General features: G+C 42.8%; 1 protein-coding gene across 4 annotated transcripts in view; it reads left to right on the top strand.

Annotated features, from left to right (window-relative positions):
• ZNF532 (zinc finger protein 532) overlaps positions 1-17,613 on the top strand; it is a 103,274-nt gene that overhangs the window by 64,870 nt on the left and 20,791 nt on the right. Inside the window, exons 4-6 of one of the 4 annotated variants that reach the window (XM_028102974.2) lie at positions 2,028-2,204; positions 8,596-8,758; positions 12,473-12,754. The exons of 1 other annotated variant lie outside the window; for it this stretch is intronic. In XM_028102974.2, the coding sequence (XP_027958775.1) occupies positions 2,028-2,204; positions 8,596-8,758; positions 12,473-12,754 (622 nt within the window). The remainder of the gene's footprint in view (positions 1-2,027; positions 2,205-8,595; positions 8,759-12,472; positions 12,755-17,613) is intronic. 2 more of the 4 variants (XM_028102975.1, XM_028102976.1) reach the window with 2 other exon arrangements.

Below are 17,613 nucleotides of genomic sequence, written 5' to 3'. Positions count from 1 at the left end.
TTTAAACGTGAAGAGAAACTTGATTGGTACCCAGAACACAAAGGACATCAGGTACATGAAATATTTATTAATAGACAGGATTTTAGTAGCATTAAGATACTGTATGAACCCTTCAAATTCTGTCTTCTCTTTGTTTGTCGTCTTTCCATTTCCTGTTGGCCTCTGTGCCCCGGAAACTTTTCTTCCACCTGTGGGCCGATATTTTACAAAACTCTCTGTTTTGTAACTGGTTTTTAAATTCTCTTTCTTTCCTCACGTTAAGGAGGGTTTTCCCTTGGTCTCTGTGGTGCTCTTTGGGCCTCCTTCAAATGTTGTCTATGTGCCTTTAACTTCCGGTGTATTTTCCTTAAGATTAAATCTCCCTCCCAGTCTAGGTGACTTCAGAGAATTAGTTCTTTGTTTCTTTTTGCCCTTCTTGGGTCTTTGCCCTTTGAACACCACCTTTCTGCCCTTGATGAGAAAATTTTTCTGTTTATGGTGCCGCTGTAGAGGACCCTTCTGTTTCATTAGTGATCCATTCTTGTCTGATGGGATCCTCATCTTATGTAGGAATCAGGCTTGTAGGGTTGGGAAGAACTAAAAAGTGACTGAATTCAACTGTTCTCCTTTTACACACGAGACACAGGCCCAGAGAGGATCGGTAACCTGTTTAAGACAACACAAGTTCAGGTTAACCCAAAATAATTTCAGTGTGCTTGGGTGGCATAATAGTTCAAGTAGATAAGATAGAGGAGCTTTCCTTAATTATTCTCCTATTATGATTTAGTGTTTTTTTAATGTATGTGCTGCTGAACATTATGCCTTAAGTCATTTAAAATGCTAACACACGAATTACGATTTTTATGGAATGCTTGCAAAGCTTAACGCGGCATGCTTTATAGAACCCATATACTTCAGAGAATGTCACTTCCATGTGACTTTGGAAGCATCTCCATGAATTCAAAGGGGAGGTTCTAGGAATGGAAGTAACTTAAATTCATGCAGAAGTAACGGAGCACTGCCTGCTGTCTTCAGTCCCCCTTCCCCATGTCAGCCCCCACCTTCACATCCAGGAACGTGTCTGCTCAGGTGTGTTACAGGTTTACCTCCACAGACTCTCAGTGTCTCCACAGCCCACCCTCAGGTAGTTCTCAGGTGTGAACACAGGACGACAAGGTCATCAAGTGGATATGTAATCAGTGTTGCTGAGAGTCCCTGCATGAGAAAGAAGAGCTTGGGGAGAAATGTACCTAAGCGTCAGCTTGTTTCCAAAGGACTAGATGTGATCAGTTCACGGGCTAATCACATTAATCACACATTCAAGAAGTAAAGTTAACCGGAAAGACTATTTATATTTAGCGATGTTGATTTTTCAGAAGTTTATAATTCATGTTATTTCTTAAAACAAATGTAAGTGTACCTGAACTTATTTTCCAGGAGACAATCTAGGTGGTTAACCTTCTCTACCCAACAGGCCCCCTTACCTCCAGCTCCATTGACCAACATCAGTGTGTCCCAGGAGACTGTGGCCATGGCTCTGAAGCCAGTACTGATTTGTTCTCTCTGTCCCTTTGTTGATGGCATGTAGGTTGAGGCAGTGAAGATTTCTCCCATTGGCAATGCCATCTGGGCATAGGGGGTGGTTAGGAACCTCAGGGCCTGGGGTCCGAATCCAGCATGTGGGAGTGTTCTCCAGAGTCACAAGTCCTAGGGTCTTGCCGTGTCCCCCGGCCTTGATACCGCCCCCATAATCCACTGGTCCCCCCACACGCTGGAGTCTGGATATTTACTCCCAGCAGTTTCAAAGATGCCGAAGACATAAACCATTTGAGTTTCGTTTTTCTTCTTCATGATCTTCCTTCTTAAATAGATAAAAATAATTTGATCTGTTATCAATAGAAAACAAAATAAAGCAAGACTTACTTCCTAAAAGCCCTGAGAAGCCTCAGGAGGCCATTACAAGATGCTCATTTTACCTGACTTTGACAGTGAAAGTGCTCGTGTGTGATAGTCCCGTGCTGACGACCGCGTGTTTGTTTTCCTGGCAGGTGTGTCCATTGCAATGTCGTGTACTCTGACGTGGCCGCTCTGAAGTCTCACATCCAGGGCTCTCACTGTGAAGTCTTCTACAAGTGTCCTATTTGTCCTATGGCGTTTAAGTCTGCCCCAAGCACACATTCCCATGCCTACACTCAGCATCCCGGCGTCAAGATAGGAGAACCAAAGTAAGTCCTGCCGCCTTCTGACCTTTATGCCACCGCCTTCTCAGTGACTGAGAGGAGGGGGCAGTTCTGTGGGCTAGAACGTAAGGTACTGAGAACGGTGCCACCAGGAAGATGTCGCCGCTCCAGGAGGGACAGCTGGTAGCTCCTCACTCCCTAAACCCGTCCGCTCTTTCCCCGGGGAAGCCTCCGGCCGAAAATGTCACTTATCATTTATGCCCTTCGGTTTCCACGAAGCAAGTGAAATATTTATCAGTTTTGTTCTCTTTCTTAGGATGATTTTAACAGATAAGTTTGAGGGGAACTGTAACATACTGTCATCTTTCCTTTTTTTTTTTTTTTTTAACACGGTTTCTTAGAGGATACGCTTTTCGTCATAACATGATACGAAGTCAGTTTAAAACACTGGATACTGAATTTAACTTCATAACCAGTGTAAGTCCTTGATTAGCAAAAGCAGATTTCATTTTTGTCTTAATCTTACTCCTGGCTTTGTCACTTTTGGCTTTGTTGAGTCTTTAATGACGAAGTGGTACTTGAGCAGACTTGGGCTGCCTGCCTGTGTCCCAGGCAGTTAACCAAGAGGAGGGAGCGTGGGCTTTGGATTCCGAGTCCCACCACCCAGCCCCCACCTGTGAGGTCTGGGGCCATCACATGCTCTGTTTCGACATCCATTTTCTCCCCCATAAAGTGAGGGTAGTGCTTATGGCCCAGAGTTTGTGTGAGGCTGAAAGATGACATTTAAAATGTGTGGCACACAGTAGTCCCTCTGACGGGCTCGGTGGCTTTGGTCCTTTCCACATTTCCTCTTTGTTGCGAACACGGCACTGGATTAGATGCTCGCGGTGAAGCTCATTTCATTCCCGTGTTATTTATGGCAACGTGGAATTTGATTGTTGCGTGAGGTTAGATTTGCTGCTCAAAGCTATTGGTGTGCTTTGCGCATAACTCCATAATCAAGGAAGTATTAGAGGGAAGATGTGCAGATATGCCAATGTGTGTCTGGCTTTTATGGTAACATTTAGTTTGGGAAAATATTAATGACGGAACAGTACAGGAGTGTTTACTAAAACATGAGGATAAAGTTTGGAATTCTGTCCTAGAAGACCTTCACTCTGATCTCTGTGGATCCTCGAAGTGAAACAAACTGCAGATATAACCTGGTATCTTGACCCTGAAGACGCACTTCAGTGAACTCTGAGGTCTTCACTGTTCGTGGTTGTCAAGCTTCCAGGCACTAAGGCAGCGTCTTACCCCCAGTTAATACAGTTTTTAATTTGGTTCTTTATTCAAATAAATAAATAAAACATTACTGACATCTGGAATAGCAGTTGTTACCTAGGAATACGGGGCAGCACCTGATTAAGAGAAGCTAAAACAGTAATTTTCCAGGTTGAGTAATGCATAGAAAAAATTGTTCCAGTATTTTCCTAAAATTATTTTTGCTACAGTTGTTCTTTAATAAGTACCAACTCTAGAGATAGGCATCGAGTAGGATGTTTTAAATTGTAAAACTAAAAGAAAAAAAATTATAGGTGAAATACAACAAAACTGCCAAACCAGTGAACTTTAACTCAGCTGCATTCATTCAGTGGGTGGCGGTGCTTGGCCAAGGCGAGTCCTCACTTGCAGCCTGGCTGGGGCCCCAGGGGCTGCACGTCGGGCTCCATGTGTCCCGACTGTATTACAGCGGGCCTTGAGATCGTTCGTCCCTGCCACCTTTCCCCATTCAGGCTCCTGTAAAGCCTTGCTGTGCCTCCCGGAATGCTACCTGGCCTACACTTGATTCAGAAGCTTCCTCTGGACATTAAATCCATCTCTGCTCTGTTTATGTAAGCCCCCCAAAATCAATAGCCCCGACTACACTGGAGACTCGGGTATTAAAATCTCCTAGCAGGATTTGGTTCACAGGTGGTTATGCAAATGACTCAACATTATGCAAATGGTGTGCATTAATTTTTTTAAAGATCAATATAAAAATAACCCTCCCCCATTTTCTTTAGAGACTACGTGAGGTCTAAAAGTAGAGCCCCATAACGTCCTGTTGTCCTAGCACGTCAAATTGAAAGGCACACAGTGCAAGATTTCACTTCTATATTTTTTTTAAGATTTTTATTTAACATTTATGTAGTGCTTCTTATGTGCCAGGCACTGTTCCAGTACTGTGTTTCTTGCTTTTCAGTGCGTGGTCAGGCTGTTACCCTGCTGTCTTACGAGAAAATTGTGGAAACCCTTTAATCTTTTCTGGGAGATTCCAGATCATTTTGAATGTCCATTCCTAGATTTCATGGTGATAGACGTTTGTGTCTGTTTTTGTCTTTTCCTTGATGTCTAATGAACAGCAGGTTTTTTGCTATTTTGTGCCTTTCTTTTATTTGCCACTCTAAGTGTATGTAAGTGGAGAAGTGAGACCTCCAAAATCTAGAATTATATAAGAGACAGAGCGTTTCTGAATTAGTCCCTAAGAAGTCAGGCATGTACTAAATTCTAACAGCGGCACGGTGGAAGGCTTTGCAGTCAGATGAGGCTGAATCTGAACCATGGCCCTGGGATCTGTGCAACATCCAGCAAATGCTCTCCTCCCTGAGCCTGTCCGTGACATGGCTCACCTCACCTGTTGGAGGCATGGGGATTGTTTGTTGCTCAGGACAGTGCTTTGCACTTAGTTGGATTCAGTCAGTGGTAATGAAGGAGGAGGTTTGTGGTAGTGATTTCTGAGCTTAGAATCTTTGGTTCCATTTGTTTTTACATTTGTTTCGAGGGTTACACGCTGTTCTAGAGAGTTTGGGTTGCAGTACGTTGGACCTGAGTGTGGGTATTTGGTTTTAGTTTTCTTTTTTCCCCGTCCTTCCTTCCTTCCCTTCCTTTCTTTCTTTTATTAAGTAGTCTTTTTTTTTTTTTTTTTTTAGATTTTATTTATTTGACAGAGGGAGACACAGCGAGAGAGAGAACACAAGCAGGGGGAGTGGGAGAGGGAGAAGCAGGCTCCCCGCCGAGCAGGGAGCCCGACGCGGGGCTCGATCCCAGGACCCTGGGACCATGACCTGAGCCGAAGGCAGACGCTTAGCGACTGAGCCACCCGGGCGCCCCTAAGTAGGCTTTTATATTAAGGTTTTTATTAAGCTAGGCCCAGCATGGAGCCCAGCATGGGGCTTGAACTCTTGAGATCAAGACCCGAGCTCCTTCACAGGAGCCTGGATGGGGAAAGATGGCAGGGACGGTCAAGAGTCACGCAACCGACCGAGCCACCCAGACGCCCTGGTTTTAGCTTTCGTTTTCTTTTTTTCCCCTCCTTGCCTTCACCTCCCCCTTCTCTCCAGTCCCCCTGCTGCCGCCCCTTAGTCTGGTTATCCCAGCATTCCCTCAGTCTTGCAACTAGGGTGGGATTCAGTCAGACAGACAGGTTTGGCTTTCAGAGCCCTCTGCAGCTCTCCAGGACCTCCCCCACCATTCCCACAGCCTGGGGACCCAGCCACACTGTGTTTCTTTCTGTTCCCTCACCACGCTGCGCCCAAGCATTTGCCTGCGTAAAAACAGGCCTCACCATCCTGCCTGGCTTCCCTCCCCCGCCTGGCTCCCTCCTGTGGTTTTCTTCCATTGTAGTTGGAGAGTTTGCTCCATCCTCAAGTCCTGACTCTTGTGTGTGAGGTTCATTTATTTGGGCTTTGCTTTTTAACATGAGCACCATTTTAACGTTTCTCAATATATGGTTTCTGTCTTACGGAAAAGTTGGAAAACTCTACAGATGACATCCCTTCACCCAGATTCCCCAGTTGCCAGCATTCCTGACATTTACTCCTACCATTTCTTTCTCCATGTGTCTCTCTCTCTCTCTCTCTCTCTCTCTCGTTGAAGAATAATGGGGCAGCATGACATAAATACTGGAGTGTGTTCTGCCTCTCCTCCCAAAAAGGTCACCCACATATGTCACCCCCGTTGAGCCCTCCCAGTCAGAAATTCGTGCTGATTACATTACTGCTCAATGTGTAGATCCCATTAAAATTTCTCTAATAGTTGAGAGAATGTCTTTTTTTCTTTTCTTTTTTCTTTTTTCTTTCGGGTTCAAAATCTATCCAGGAACATGTTTTGCATTTAATCGTCCTGTCTTGTCAGGGTTCTTCCGTCTGGAACAGTTGCTCGGTCTTCTGCTGCCTCTCATGTCTTTGGCCATCCGAAAGAGGCTTCCAGCCCCTCATTCTCAGGATGACCCCCGTCCGTCGCTGCTTTCTCGTAGCTGGACGCAGGACACGTACTCTTGGCAGGAGGTTCCTTGTTGTGTTCCATCAGAGACAGGCAGTGCCTGTGTGTGCTTCTAGCGGCGCTGCTGACCCCCACCATCTAGTCAAGCTGGTGTCCCCCAGACCTCTCTGCCATATAGTCACCACTTCCCCCTTTATATGCGTTAGCAGTTTGTGGGGTGGTGTTCCAATATATAATACCAGCAAACCGTTCCTCAGAAAAATGCTTAAGTAAATAGTTTACCTCCTCTTTTATACCTTCTTTGCTATTCAGTGGAAAGCAAAAAAAAAAAAAGTCAAAGCAAACAAAACCCCTCCCCAAAGGAATGTAGCCTGAATAAAATGGGCCATGCCATTTTTCGTGAAATAGTGCTTTCGAAAAAATGTAAGAACAGAATCCTGAGAAAAATTCTTAGCTTAGCTAGTAAATCTTCATTCTTTTCCTGAGGCTGCTATTTTTTTCTTGTTGTTCTGTGGTAATTCCAGAAAAATCAAGAAGTACAGACAAGCAAAACAGTAAGAATACCTGTAGTGTCAGCTGACAGAGGTGATGACAGTTCCTGCACCCTTAAAATGTGGACGTATCATACATACTGTCTTGTTCCCTGTTGTTTGAACGTCCGTGAAAGTCTTTCCATTCACTGGTATGTGTCTGTAGCATAATTTGTGAAAAATGACATCGTTGCTCATCACTACTTGACGTTACTGCATGTTTGGGCTATTTTCAATTCTAAGCTATTTTAAATAGTGAGGAAATGAACATCCTCATCACACTTGGTACAATTAACGATGGCACCCCGTGTGGTGACGTCCTGAAGTCCTCGAAAATCCCCTCCCCTCCCCAACCAAGTGTGCACTAAGTTACTAATATGTCAAGACCTTGTAAAAACATGTGCTGCTGAATCCAATTAAATTTATAAATTCTATGTGGAAAAAGGAAAAAAAAAGTTAAATCTGTCATTTATTGACAGAACTATGAAGCGAGATGTGCTTTCTGAAAACCCGGAGAGGAAAGACCTGTGGTTTCTAGAGGCATTCCTTTCTTTTGGCTTTGCTGTGCAAATAGCAAATGGAATTTCAACTCTGCTTTTTTCATCTCTGACTTGTACCTTCAGTCAGTGTTTTTCTGCCATTTTCCTAAACTCCCTAGGATTCTTTGTGCCTGTTCTCACAGTTCTTCAAAGGGCACAGGTGTCCCTAGGGTCTCCCCTGAGGACCTGGAAGACCTGGGGCAGTTATGGGCGGAAGGGGACCTACTGTGGGCATATTGAGCGAGCAGCGAAGCCCCTGGGGGTGGAGGTTGGTGGCTGGGGCGTCTAGTACTTTCCCTCCTGCCTGAGCTTCAATGGAAGGGTTGATGGTTGGATGGAATTGTGCAGAAGGCTCAGGTCTATTGGATTAGTTTAGGGAGGCTGCTTGGCAGTAACTTCAGGTATGGAAATGTAACGGACAGTATTTTAAACCATTTTAAGCACAATAGATGTGCAAACTGAAACAACAGTTGGTACGGATTTTCTTTTTTCTTTATTTCTGTCTTTTTTTTTTTTGGCGGGGAGCGGGGGTGGTATATAATTGTTTACTGGTGTAGGGCTTTCTGTGTTGAGAACATTTAGAGAAATACTGCAATTCAAGTGTAAAATTGCCCCTAACTCGAAAAGAAAACTTGGGACAAGTAAGATCTTACATAGGCATCGGAGCTGAACAGCCCTACTTAGTTCATTAACAAATGCTTTTTCAAGTTAGGGGACCACCACCCAGCTGCGTTCCTTGTCTTCTCTTAAAGAATACTTTAAAAAAAAAAAAAAAGTCAAGAGTGCTTTTGCTCTGTGTTAAAGTAACTGACGAGTGAAGATCTTGTACAAACAAGTATCTGCTATAAGATCTGTAAGTAGTAAAATGGTCATTAATTTAGACTTCTATGCAAATGTGGTTGAATGCGTCTTTACTCAGAATGTTAAGACCGATCTGCACTTGAGTGACGCCAGTTGCCTCCAAAAGTTTGTTTCAAAGCTAAACTGTTTTGTTCTTTTTACCGTGTTTATGTGTTCTCTGCTGCTCCTGCCACCTGAATTCTTGAGATGAGATGTAAAGTAGCAGTTCCTTTGGCTTCAGAGACGAGGGCTGACTGACATTTCCACGCACTTCTTCTGTTTTAGAATAATATATAAGTGTTCCATGTGCGACACTGTTTTTACCCTGCAAACCCTGCTGTATCGCCACTTTGACCAACACATCGAAAACCAGAAGGTGTCTGTTTTCAAGTGTCCAGACTGTTCTCTTTTATATGCACAGAAGCAACTCATGATGGACCATATCAAGGTGTGTGCGCATCTCTTGTGTCCTTTACGTAAATTGCAGACCCATTCATTGATCATAAGTCAAGGCTGAGCTGCAGATGAAGAGAAAGCGTGCATGCTGTAGAGGGAAGGGATGGATGCTCGTTGTTGGTACAGAGCAATTTACAGAATGCTGCCATCATATACTTGACTGATGCTTTTTATTCCTGAGTCCCAATCTGCATACCGTGAAAGATCAGTGCAGAGTAACAAATGATTCTCAAAGAAAATATATTAGGGTTCTTTTTTTTTTCCTACATGTGAAAATGATGACTGTGAAATTTACTTTTTTTGAGAAATCTGTGTTGTATAGGATTTAGAAATAGACAGGGACTCTGACGAATTGTGTTAATTCGTTGTAAATATTGGTGTATTTAGAAAAATGAAGGTTTTCCCTTGAAACTAAGTAAGTGGTTAAATTTACATTATAATTGATGCCCCTGGATCTTTTTTTTTTAGTCTTTTTTTCTATCAAGGTTGCATGTAAATTGACAGTAAAAAGTGTAGGATACAGCAGAGTGTCTGGCCCCTGGCAAGTATTCAGTTAATGAAGTGAATATATGTCCAGTTTGGATAACCCCCACCCTCCAAGCCCCAAAAGGGGCACCTAAATCTCTTTACAGCCTTTTAAGCTCATGAAGGACAGTGCTTAGTCCTAGCCTCTTAACTGCTCGCTGTGAAAGGTTAAGCAATTTTATTCCTGTGTGATTAGGAGGTAATATCCATCAGCTCTCGGAGCTTAAAGTGACTTGACTTTTTAAAAAGAGAAGGCAACGGCGGCCCGATTATCATGAACTCCATCTCTCTTCCTCTTAGTTCTTCTCTTTTTAAATATGGGATACAAGAAAGGTGAACAAATCAGGTCTCTGAATTAGTCTAGTCTCATCTTAGTTAAATGAATGGACTGTTAATCCTTGAAATTTCCTGTGTTGAGCATATGTGAGCTCACGTAGCATAACTTCCTATCGCAAAGAACCTAACGTCTGCTCATTGGAGGGTCTGCTCATTGGCGGCCGGGCTAAGGTAGTGGCTCTGTGGCATTCCTGTGGTGAGTCAATGCATGGGAGATACATTTCATCATTATCACTTAAAGTACAGTAAAATCCTCTTAAGATATTTTAAAGGTTTTCACTAAAATTATGAAACTATCTTGACAACAAATATTTAAGAATGATCAGGGAAAAAAAAAACCACCCTAAAAACTGCTCGTAAAAATGTAATGACATTGGAATTAGACCCAAATATTTTAACATAGTTTTTACGGGGGTGGGAGGGGAAAAAAAAAGAAAGAAAAGTTACTTCTTAAGAGGCTTTTAAGGTATTTGCTTTCTGCAACTCATGTTTACATCTGGAAGTGGGGTCATCGACTTTGTGGTTAGGGTCTTCCTTGTGTTAATAGTGAATTTGGAGGAATACAAGTTTCCAAGAATAGAGACTGAAGAGGAGTGGCAAAATCCTGTGGCCACAAGGACGAAAGAATTGTTTTTATTCATCTGAACCTTTACGAGACTACATGATATGAAAAACAGTGAGAATACTCACTTATATTCTCATCTCAAGTATGTCCTATACATTTAAAATATCCTGCCTTTATGTGTTTGGGGATGGGTAGGAATAAAGTTTTAGGGGCACCCTATTTTTGTTTTTATTTTTAAGAGCTGTACTAGTTCTTGTGAGTTTATTTATATCACCTAATACCTGTGCTGTTCAGTTTTTCGTGAGGAGGAACTTAAGAGAAAAGCAGGGTGGGAACAGTGTTCCCCGCCCTCCATACATACTCATTTAAAGGTAGATCTTTATTTGCCTAATTTAATCCAGTTCATATCATTTCTTCTCGCAGAGTATAGATTTATTCACTGTGTGGGATTCCCTGTATGCATGTTGGCATTTACACTTACAGCAGACTTTTCAAGTTACAATTGTTCAAGTTATTTGTTGTTACAGGACCTAAGGAATATCACACTTGGTGCTAAAAGAATCAGGTGGCATTTCTTTTATTTAAAAAAGACCTTTGCTTTTAATGAACGATATTACTTTTACTTCATGATGTGAAAATGGAATGACGTAAAGTAGGAATTCCCACTTTGGCACACATGGCCTGGTCCTCTTGTCACGGCAGAACTTTTTGCTGCTTTCCTGTAATTCTTAGAGTACAGTAAGGCCGACTCACAGAAGAACACTTCAGTACATGGGCCTCTCCTCAACTTTTTAGTTCGTAAAAACGTATTTGCCTAGAAACTTAGGAAAAGTTTACTAGAAGATTTTGGGTTTTGTTTTCTTTGGGTTTTAAATGGTTAAAAAGGTAAAAACTTGGCTTCTGTTTGAAAAAGGCCATTGGAAACCCCAAAGCCTCTGCCCTGTGGGGTGACAGTGCTTGGCTTTTTGGCTGTCCCGAGATCACGTCTCGCCTCGCCGCAGATTTTCTCGTGCCCGAGAACGTGAGACGTTTTCCTCCCAGGCCCTTTTTTAGAGACCAGTTTGAGGATCCTCTGGAAAGACTTGTCACCCCTGCTCATGAGAAAATTATCGAACCCCCCCTTTCCCTTCCGGGGCAAGACAGTGAGGAGGGTTGGCGAATTCTTGGCACTGATGAGAGGTGACCTTGCCTGGGAAGATATGACAGAGAGTACCCTGAGGGAGCCGCTTCGGACTCAAAACACTCAGGAAAGAATATGGAGCCGGGATCTACTCAGTGTGAATCTATGGGATGTAGGAGGCCTAGAGCCCTTGAGGAAATGTGTGTCACGTTGTGCCTTTCTGTAGGTTTTGTAGGTTCAGGACTCAAGCCTGAAGGCTGGCAACATGAGAAGGCCTTGTTCAAAGATAAATTCTACACTGAGGCACAGACTTACGTGCTCCCTATTTTTTTTTTTTTTTTTGATTCTGCTTCTAGAACACAAACAAAACAAAGCACACTGATCTTTAGGATCAAATGGCACCAATTTTATCCCAGTAGTATTTGGAATCCTTCGAGTTTAAGTGGGATAGCTGTTGTGGCTGTTATGTTAATGTAATAAGCAGCTAAGCAATTGTAAGAGGCTTGTTGAGTATCTACTGTATAAGTCTGGGTGGTGTCAGTAAGAAGAGTTAGATCGGGATAGGATGTAGGGATATTGACGTTACCCCCAAAAAATCCCAATGAAAACCGAAACTCTTAAAATTGTCCCAAGAATGTGGAAGGTGTATGAAAGGAAGGGAGAAGGCTTTGCTCTTGTCTCAGGTGTTTGTGAAAGGTGGTTGGCTGGGGGTCTTGAACACCTACCCGTGCATCAGCCGAGTCCTATGTCTCTGGGTAGGTGTGAAAGTAAGCATCTTCTTCCCCAGAAAGAGTCTGTTGCAGAGAGGACTCACTGGTTCACGGGGGGAGGATAGACAGCCGGGAATGATTTAGACTCCATGCGGAAGGCTTTTTTTTTTTTTTTTTTTAAAGAATTTAAAAATGGCACAAGCAAGTAAGCTTTCAGAAGTTATTTGGAACTAGAAATGCATAATTTAGAGCAACCATAAAAGTTAATTCCCCTCTGTCTCTTTTTAAGTATATATTTTGCTTAGGTTTTCTTCTTGCTCTATTAAGAAATGTTTCTGAATGAATATAAAATCATTTTCGAGTATCTGTAACGTGTTAAGAATGGTCTACAAGTGCTTCTCTCCATGGTAACCGTTTGTGATAGATCTTTCTTCTCTTTTTGTAACATAGTCTATGCATGGAACATTGAAAAGTATTGAAGGGCCTCCAAACTTGGGTATAAACTTGCCTTTGAGCATTAAGCCTGCAACTCAGAATTCAGCAAATCAAAACAAAGAGGATACCAGATCCCTGAACGGGAAAGAGAAATTGGAAAAGAAATCTCCATCGCCTGTGAAGAAGTCCATGGAACCCAAGAAAGTAGCCAGTCCTGGCTGGACGTGTTGGGAGTGTGACCGCTTGTTCACACAGAGAGATGTTTACATTTCCCACGTGAGGAAGGAGCATGGGAAGGTAAGAGCAAGAGCCCCCCATGGCTGCAAGGAGGAGCGCGGGCCTGCCGGCCGCTGACGCTCGGGCACTTGGCTCGGCTCCGCCGCTAACTAACAAACGAGGAGGCAAGGAGGAGCAGGAGGAATGGATGTTTGGAAAACTGTTGGGAGTGTTCGTCTGACTTAATACGATTCTTTCCTGGGTTGGGTCGTGGGGAAGGGGTACCTCATCCTTCCTTAAGCTCTCCAGGAGAAGCTCTGTAACTCAAAGTCACTGAAAAATCTGAGTTGCAATGCTTATACATACTCTTTCTCTTTTTTTAAATAAGTACACATCTCCAACTAATAGGGATTTTTTTTTTTTTTAGTACCCATTATTAGACCTCACGAAACCAGCAAGACAATTTCGTACTATTGGTCCAGCAGTCTTAAAGTTGGTTTGTTTCAGTTAGGATCCAGAAAGAGTCTGCACTGCATTTGATTTTTGTAGAACCTAAATCTTATTCTGTAGTAACCCTCCCTCTATTTTATTTTTTTACTTGCTGTTGATTTGTTGGAAAAATTGGGTTACATGTCCTGTAGATATTTGTGCACATTTCTGGACGTGGGTAATTGTTTCCTTTTGACATTGTTTAATTTGCTTCTCTTTATCCCATAATTCCTAGAAATTTGAACAAATAGGTGTTGTATTATTTTTGTACCGAATCCTGAGGCACCTAATACCAGCTTCTTTCTCTTAGTGATATACTGTGATCCATCATTGGGTTTAGATACCGCATGCTTTTATTTATTTATTTATTTATTTATTTATTTATTTATAAAAGATTTTATTTATTTATTTGAAAGAGAGACAGTGAGAGAGGGAACACAAGCAGGGGGAGTGGGAGAGGGAGAAGCAGGCTTCCCGCCGAGCAGGGAGCCCGATGCGGGGCTCGATCCCAGGACCCTGCGATCATGACCTGAGCCGAAGGCAGAGACGCTTAACGACGGAGCCACCCAGGCGCCCCCAGCATACTTTTAAAGAAACCGTCTTAACTGCTTTAACTTAAGGCAGTAAAACCAAATCGTTTTCCTTGGGGAACCTGTGTAAAAGGTACCTAGGAATTGGCTTGTAATTAGTATATACTAGATCCTTGAAAAGTTTATTAAATTAGGGGCATCTGGGTGGCTCATTTGGTTAAGCGTCTGCCTTTGGCTCAGGTCATGATCTCAGGGTCCTGGGGTCAGCCCCGTGTCAGGCTCCTTACTCAGGGAGTCTGCTTCCCCCTCTGCCCCTGCCCCTCTTGGGCTCATGCTCATGGACACGCAGCGCTCGCGCGTGTGCTCACTGTCAGGTGAATAAATAAAATCTTTAAAAAAAGTTTGTTAAATTAAGTGTTTTAAGCATTACTTCACAATCTCATTGATAACTTATTTTATTTGAGCAGCTCATGTGGCTGACATGTTTTTATTTGGTCTGACTACACTTAATTCAGTGTCTCTTCATGTAAAAATGACTTACTTACAGAATATATATGACTCTAGTGGCACATTGCTTATCTCAATCATCTCAACTTTAGGCTCTCCGAGTGGGCCATAGCATCTCAGAATATTCATTGCAAATATTGGGTAGTTTTTAAGGGGCAGTACTTGGTTAATCTACTCTATGAATACACTACCTGTAGTTATCTTTCCAAGCCTGACGTGGTGATTCTAGGAAAAGGCTTTTTTTTTCTTGGCACCCAAACTGGATTTTACAAATGCTAAAACAGGAGCAGATCTCAATCTAGTAGTCCAGTGCTTTCATTTCTTATACATTTGAGATTTTTGTATCCATCTTGGAACATTTCAAAATTCTTTCTTCTTCTTTTTTTTTTTTTTTAATTAATTTATTTATTTGACAGGGGGAGACACAGCCAGAGAGGGAACACAAGCAGGGGCAGTGGGAGAGGGAGAAGCAGGCTTCCCTCTGAGCAGGGAGCCCGATGCGGGACTCGATCCCAGGACCCTGGGATCATGACCTGAGCCGAAGGCAGACGCTTAACGACTGAGCCACCCAGTCGCCCTCTTCTTCTTCTTCTTCTTCTTTTTTTTTTAAACTACCTTTATCTTGCATATCCAACAATTATTGGCTCTAGAATATAAGATGAAGGGACAGCTCTGAGACAGATTTGGTGGGATGAAATCTGACACTTAGCTCGAACTGTCTGCTCTAGGACAGAAGCACAAAACCCCACCCTACCTGCCGTGTGTGCAGGTACGCGGTGCGCAGCGTGTGTATTTCCATTAGAGGCAGCCATTCATCCAGAGGAAATATTGGGCTTAGTAGGATTTTAGGATTAGCATTGAAGAAGTTGAGATGCTGTCTTTTGGAAGGAGGCAGATCAGGTTAGATTGCAGTTTCCATGCTGCTCACTCAGCCTCCGGAGAGAACTAAAGGGAGGTGGGGAAGGGAAGGAAAGAAATGTCTTCATATAAACCAGTGAAATGAACAGCGGGCTGACCGTGCGTCAGAAACTAGTGATCAAGTTCTGCCATTCTGAACCAGACTGGAACGCTGCACTCCCAGACAGCCCACCTGCAGACTCCTTGTCTGTTCCCGTTCTTTTCTTCTTCCCTCCTATCCGAATACTCCTGTCACCTCTGTTCCATTTAACCCCCACACTTCACATCTCCTGCTGTCTGCCCCTTCCTCTTTCCTCCTTTCCGATGGCCAAGCAGGTACCTTGCTGACTGCACTTTCCCACTCCTGTTTCCTCCTTGCCCACCTTTGGGTGTCAGCTCACCACACCCACCTCTTTATTGTCAAGGCAACTGGACATGTTTCGGTCTTTACCTCGATTTTTATCCGCCATCGCTCCCCCTCGCCCCCACAGTATTTCACAGGATTGGCAGGTCTTCCTAAAAGCATTTTCTACCCTAAGTGTTGAATACTGCTCTCCCTCCTGGGTTTTCTCACGATTGCTGGAGCACCCATCAGGTTTCTGTCCTGGAAACAGTCCACTCTCTCTCTCTCTCTGGGAAATTTCACTTACTCTTGTGACTTCATTTCCCATATATGTGTGCAGATAACTTCCAAATCTCTGTCTCCAGCTGTGGTTTCTTGCCTGCGTGCCAGTCCCCAAATCCAACCACTTATCAAGTATTTCAGCTTCTTGGATAATTCACAGGCGCTCTTAGCCTGTCCGACAGGGAACCCGGGCTTGCCCCCGGCCCCCAGCTTCTGCCACCAAAAGCTTGGTGTGCGACCTGACTTGACGCTTCCTTCCTTCTCCCCAGGCCGCTCCCTCCTCCGTGCATTTCATACCTTCTAGTCCACCCGTTGTCCATCTTTGTTCAGGCAACTCTGTTTTGCCTGATGGAGGTTCTCTCTGCAGCTCCAAATGCGCACTGTTTCGTGCCCACTGGCCTCAGCTGTCCGGCGGCTCGCTGGGTCTCCCCTGATCCTCTTAGTGACCACAGGGTGTCCCGTGCTGTAGGTACCTAGAGGGAACTACCTGTGAGGTGATAAGCAGCTTCCAGTCCTTTTGGATTTAAGGTGAGACATAAATATGAAATTATGAGGGATTTGAAAATTGTATCTGGCTAAATGTCCCAGGAGAGCATAATTTTTTACTTCCACCAGACGAGAAGTTATTATTGGAAAGATCTGATTCCAATAAAGATCTGATTCACTGGACTACCCAGTGAAATATCATTAAGTAAACGTTCTGACTCACTGCACCGTGAAGGGATACTTGTTTTTAATACTGTAATCATGCCTTAAAAAATAAATGTATGTGTATATATAATTTCGAGAATAATGTGAACACATTCTGCCAGCCACAATACAGCAGTTTGCTTTAGTGTTATTGCTACTAATACAGTTTTTTTTTAAGGTTTTATTTATTCATGAGAGACAGAGAGAGAGAGAGACACAGAGGGAGAAGCAGGCTTCCCGCTGAGCAGGGAGCCCGATGCGGGACTCGATCCCGGGACCCTGGGATCATGACCTGAGCCGAAGGCAGACGCTTAACCATCTGAGCCACCCAGGCGCCCCAAATACAATTATTTTGGAGAAAAGATTTTGAGTTAGGAATAAGCCCACCGGGCATAAATTAAAAACTTAGGATAATTCACTGTTGTCTCTCTTAAGATGGCCTCTTTTCGTTTCAATAATTGTTTCTGATTTTTTTTCCTTCCTCCTCAATTCCCATCCAAAAAATTTTTACTAAAAATATTTTGTATGGAGTTCCACATCAAAACAAAGATCTTCAGTAGCTTTGTCTTTAAGATTCAAAATGTAGTTCCAGCTATACTAGTTATTTATTTAGTAGCTAGTATCTTTATTTCTCTAATGCATATATATATACATATTTTTTTTACTAATACAAACCCAGTATCCACTTTCAGTGGTTTTTATTTATTTATTTATTTATTTGTAATTTGTTATAATCCAATATTAAGTTTAAAAAAATTGGGGGCAGATAATCCATAAAAATTTATAGAGATGTAATAATTTAAAAACAATTTGCCAAATCATTATTTTAGCCATTTAAACAAGAGTAGTTTTTTTAAATAAATAAATAAATAAATAAATAAAGCAGCCACATTTATTTATTTCTTAAGATTTTATTTACTTATTTGAGAGAGAGCACGTGAGCTGGGTGAGGAGCAGAGGGAAAGAGACAAGGAGACTCTCTGATGAGTGTGGAGCCTGATTTCCACAACCACGAGATCATGATCTGAGCCGAAACCGAGAGATGGAGGCTTAACTAACTTAGCCACCCAGGCGCCCCAAAGCTGTCGCATTTAGAAACGATTGTTAACTGAACTTCCATACAGAGAAACCAGTGTAAAATTGATCACCTTCTAAAGTAGATACTGTTATGGTTAGGTTTTAGCTGTCTTTTTAAATCATAA

The sequence above is a fragment of the Eumetopias jubatus genome, unplaced genomic scaffold (assembly GCF_037043125.1).
Source record: "Eumetopias jubatus isolate StellerSeaLion01/CBP00866 unplaced genomic scaffold, mEumJub1_p1.0 scaffold_16, whole genome shotgun sequence".
In the NCBI taxonomy this organism is placed as follows: domain Eukaryota; kingdom Metazoa; phylum Chordata; class Mammalia; order Carnivora; family Otariidae; genus Eumetopias; species Eumetopias jubatus.
Note: the sequence above shows the minus strand (reverse complement) of the source record. Positions and strands in the feature narration are given on the sequence as shown.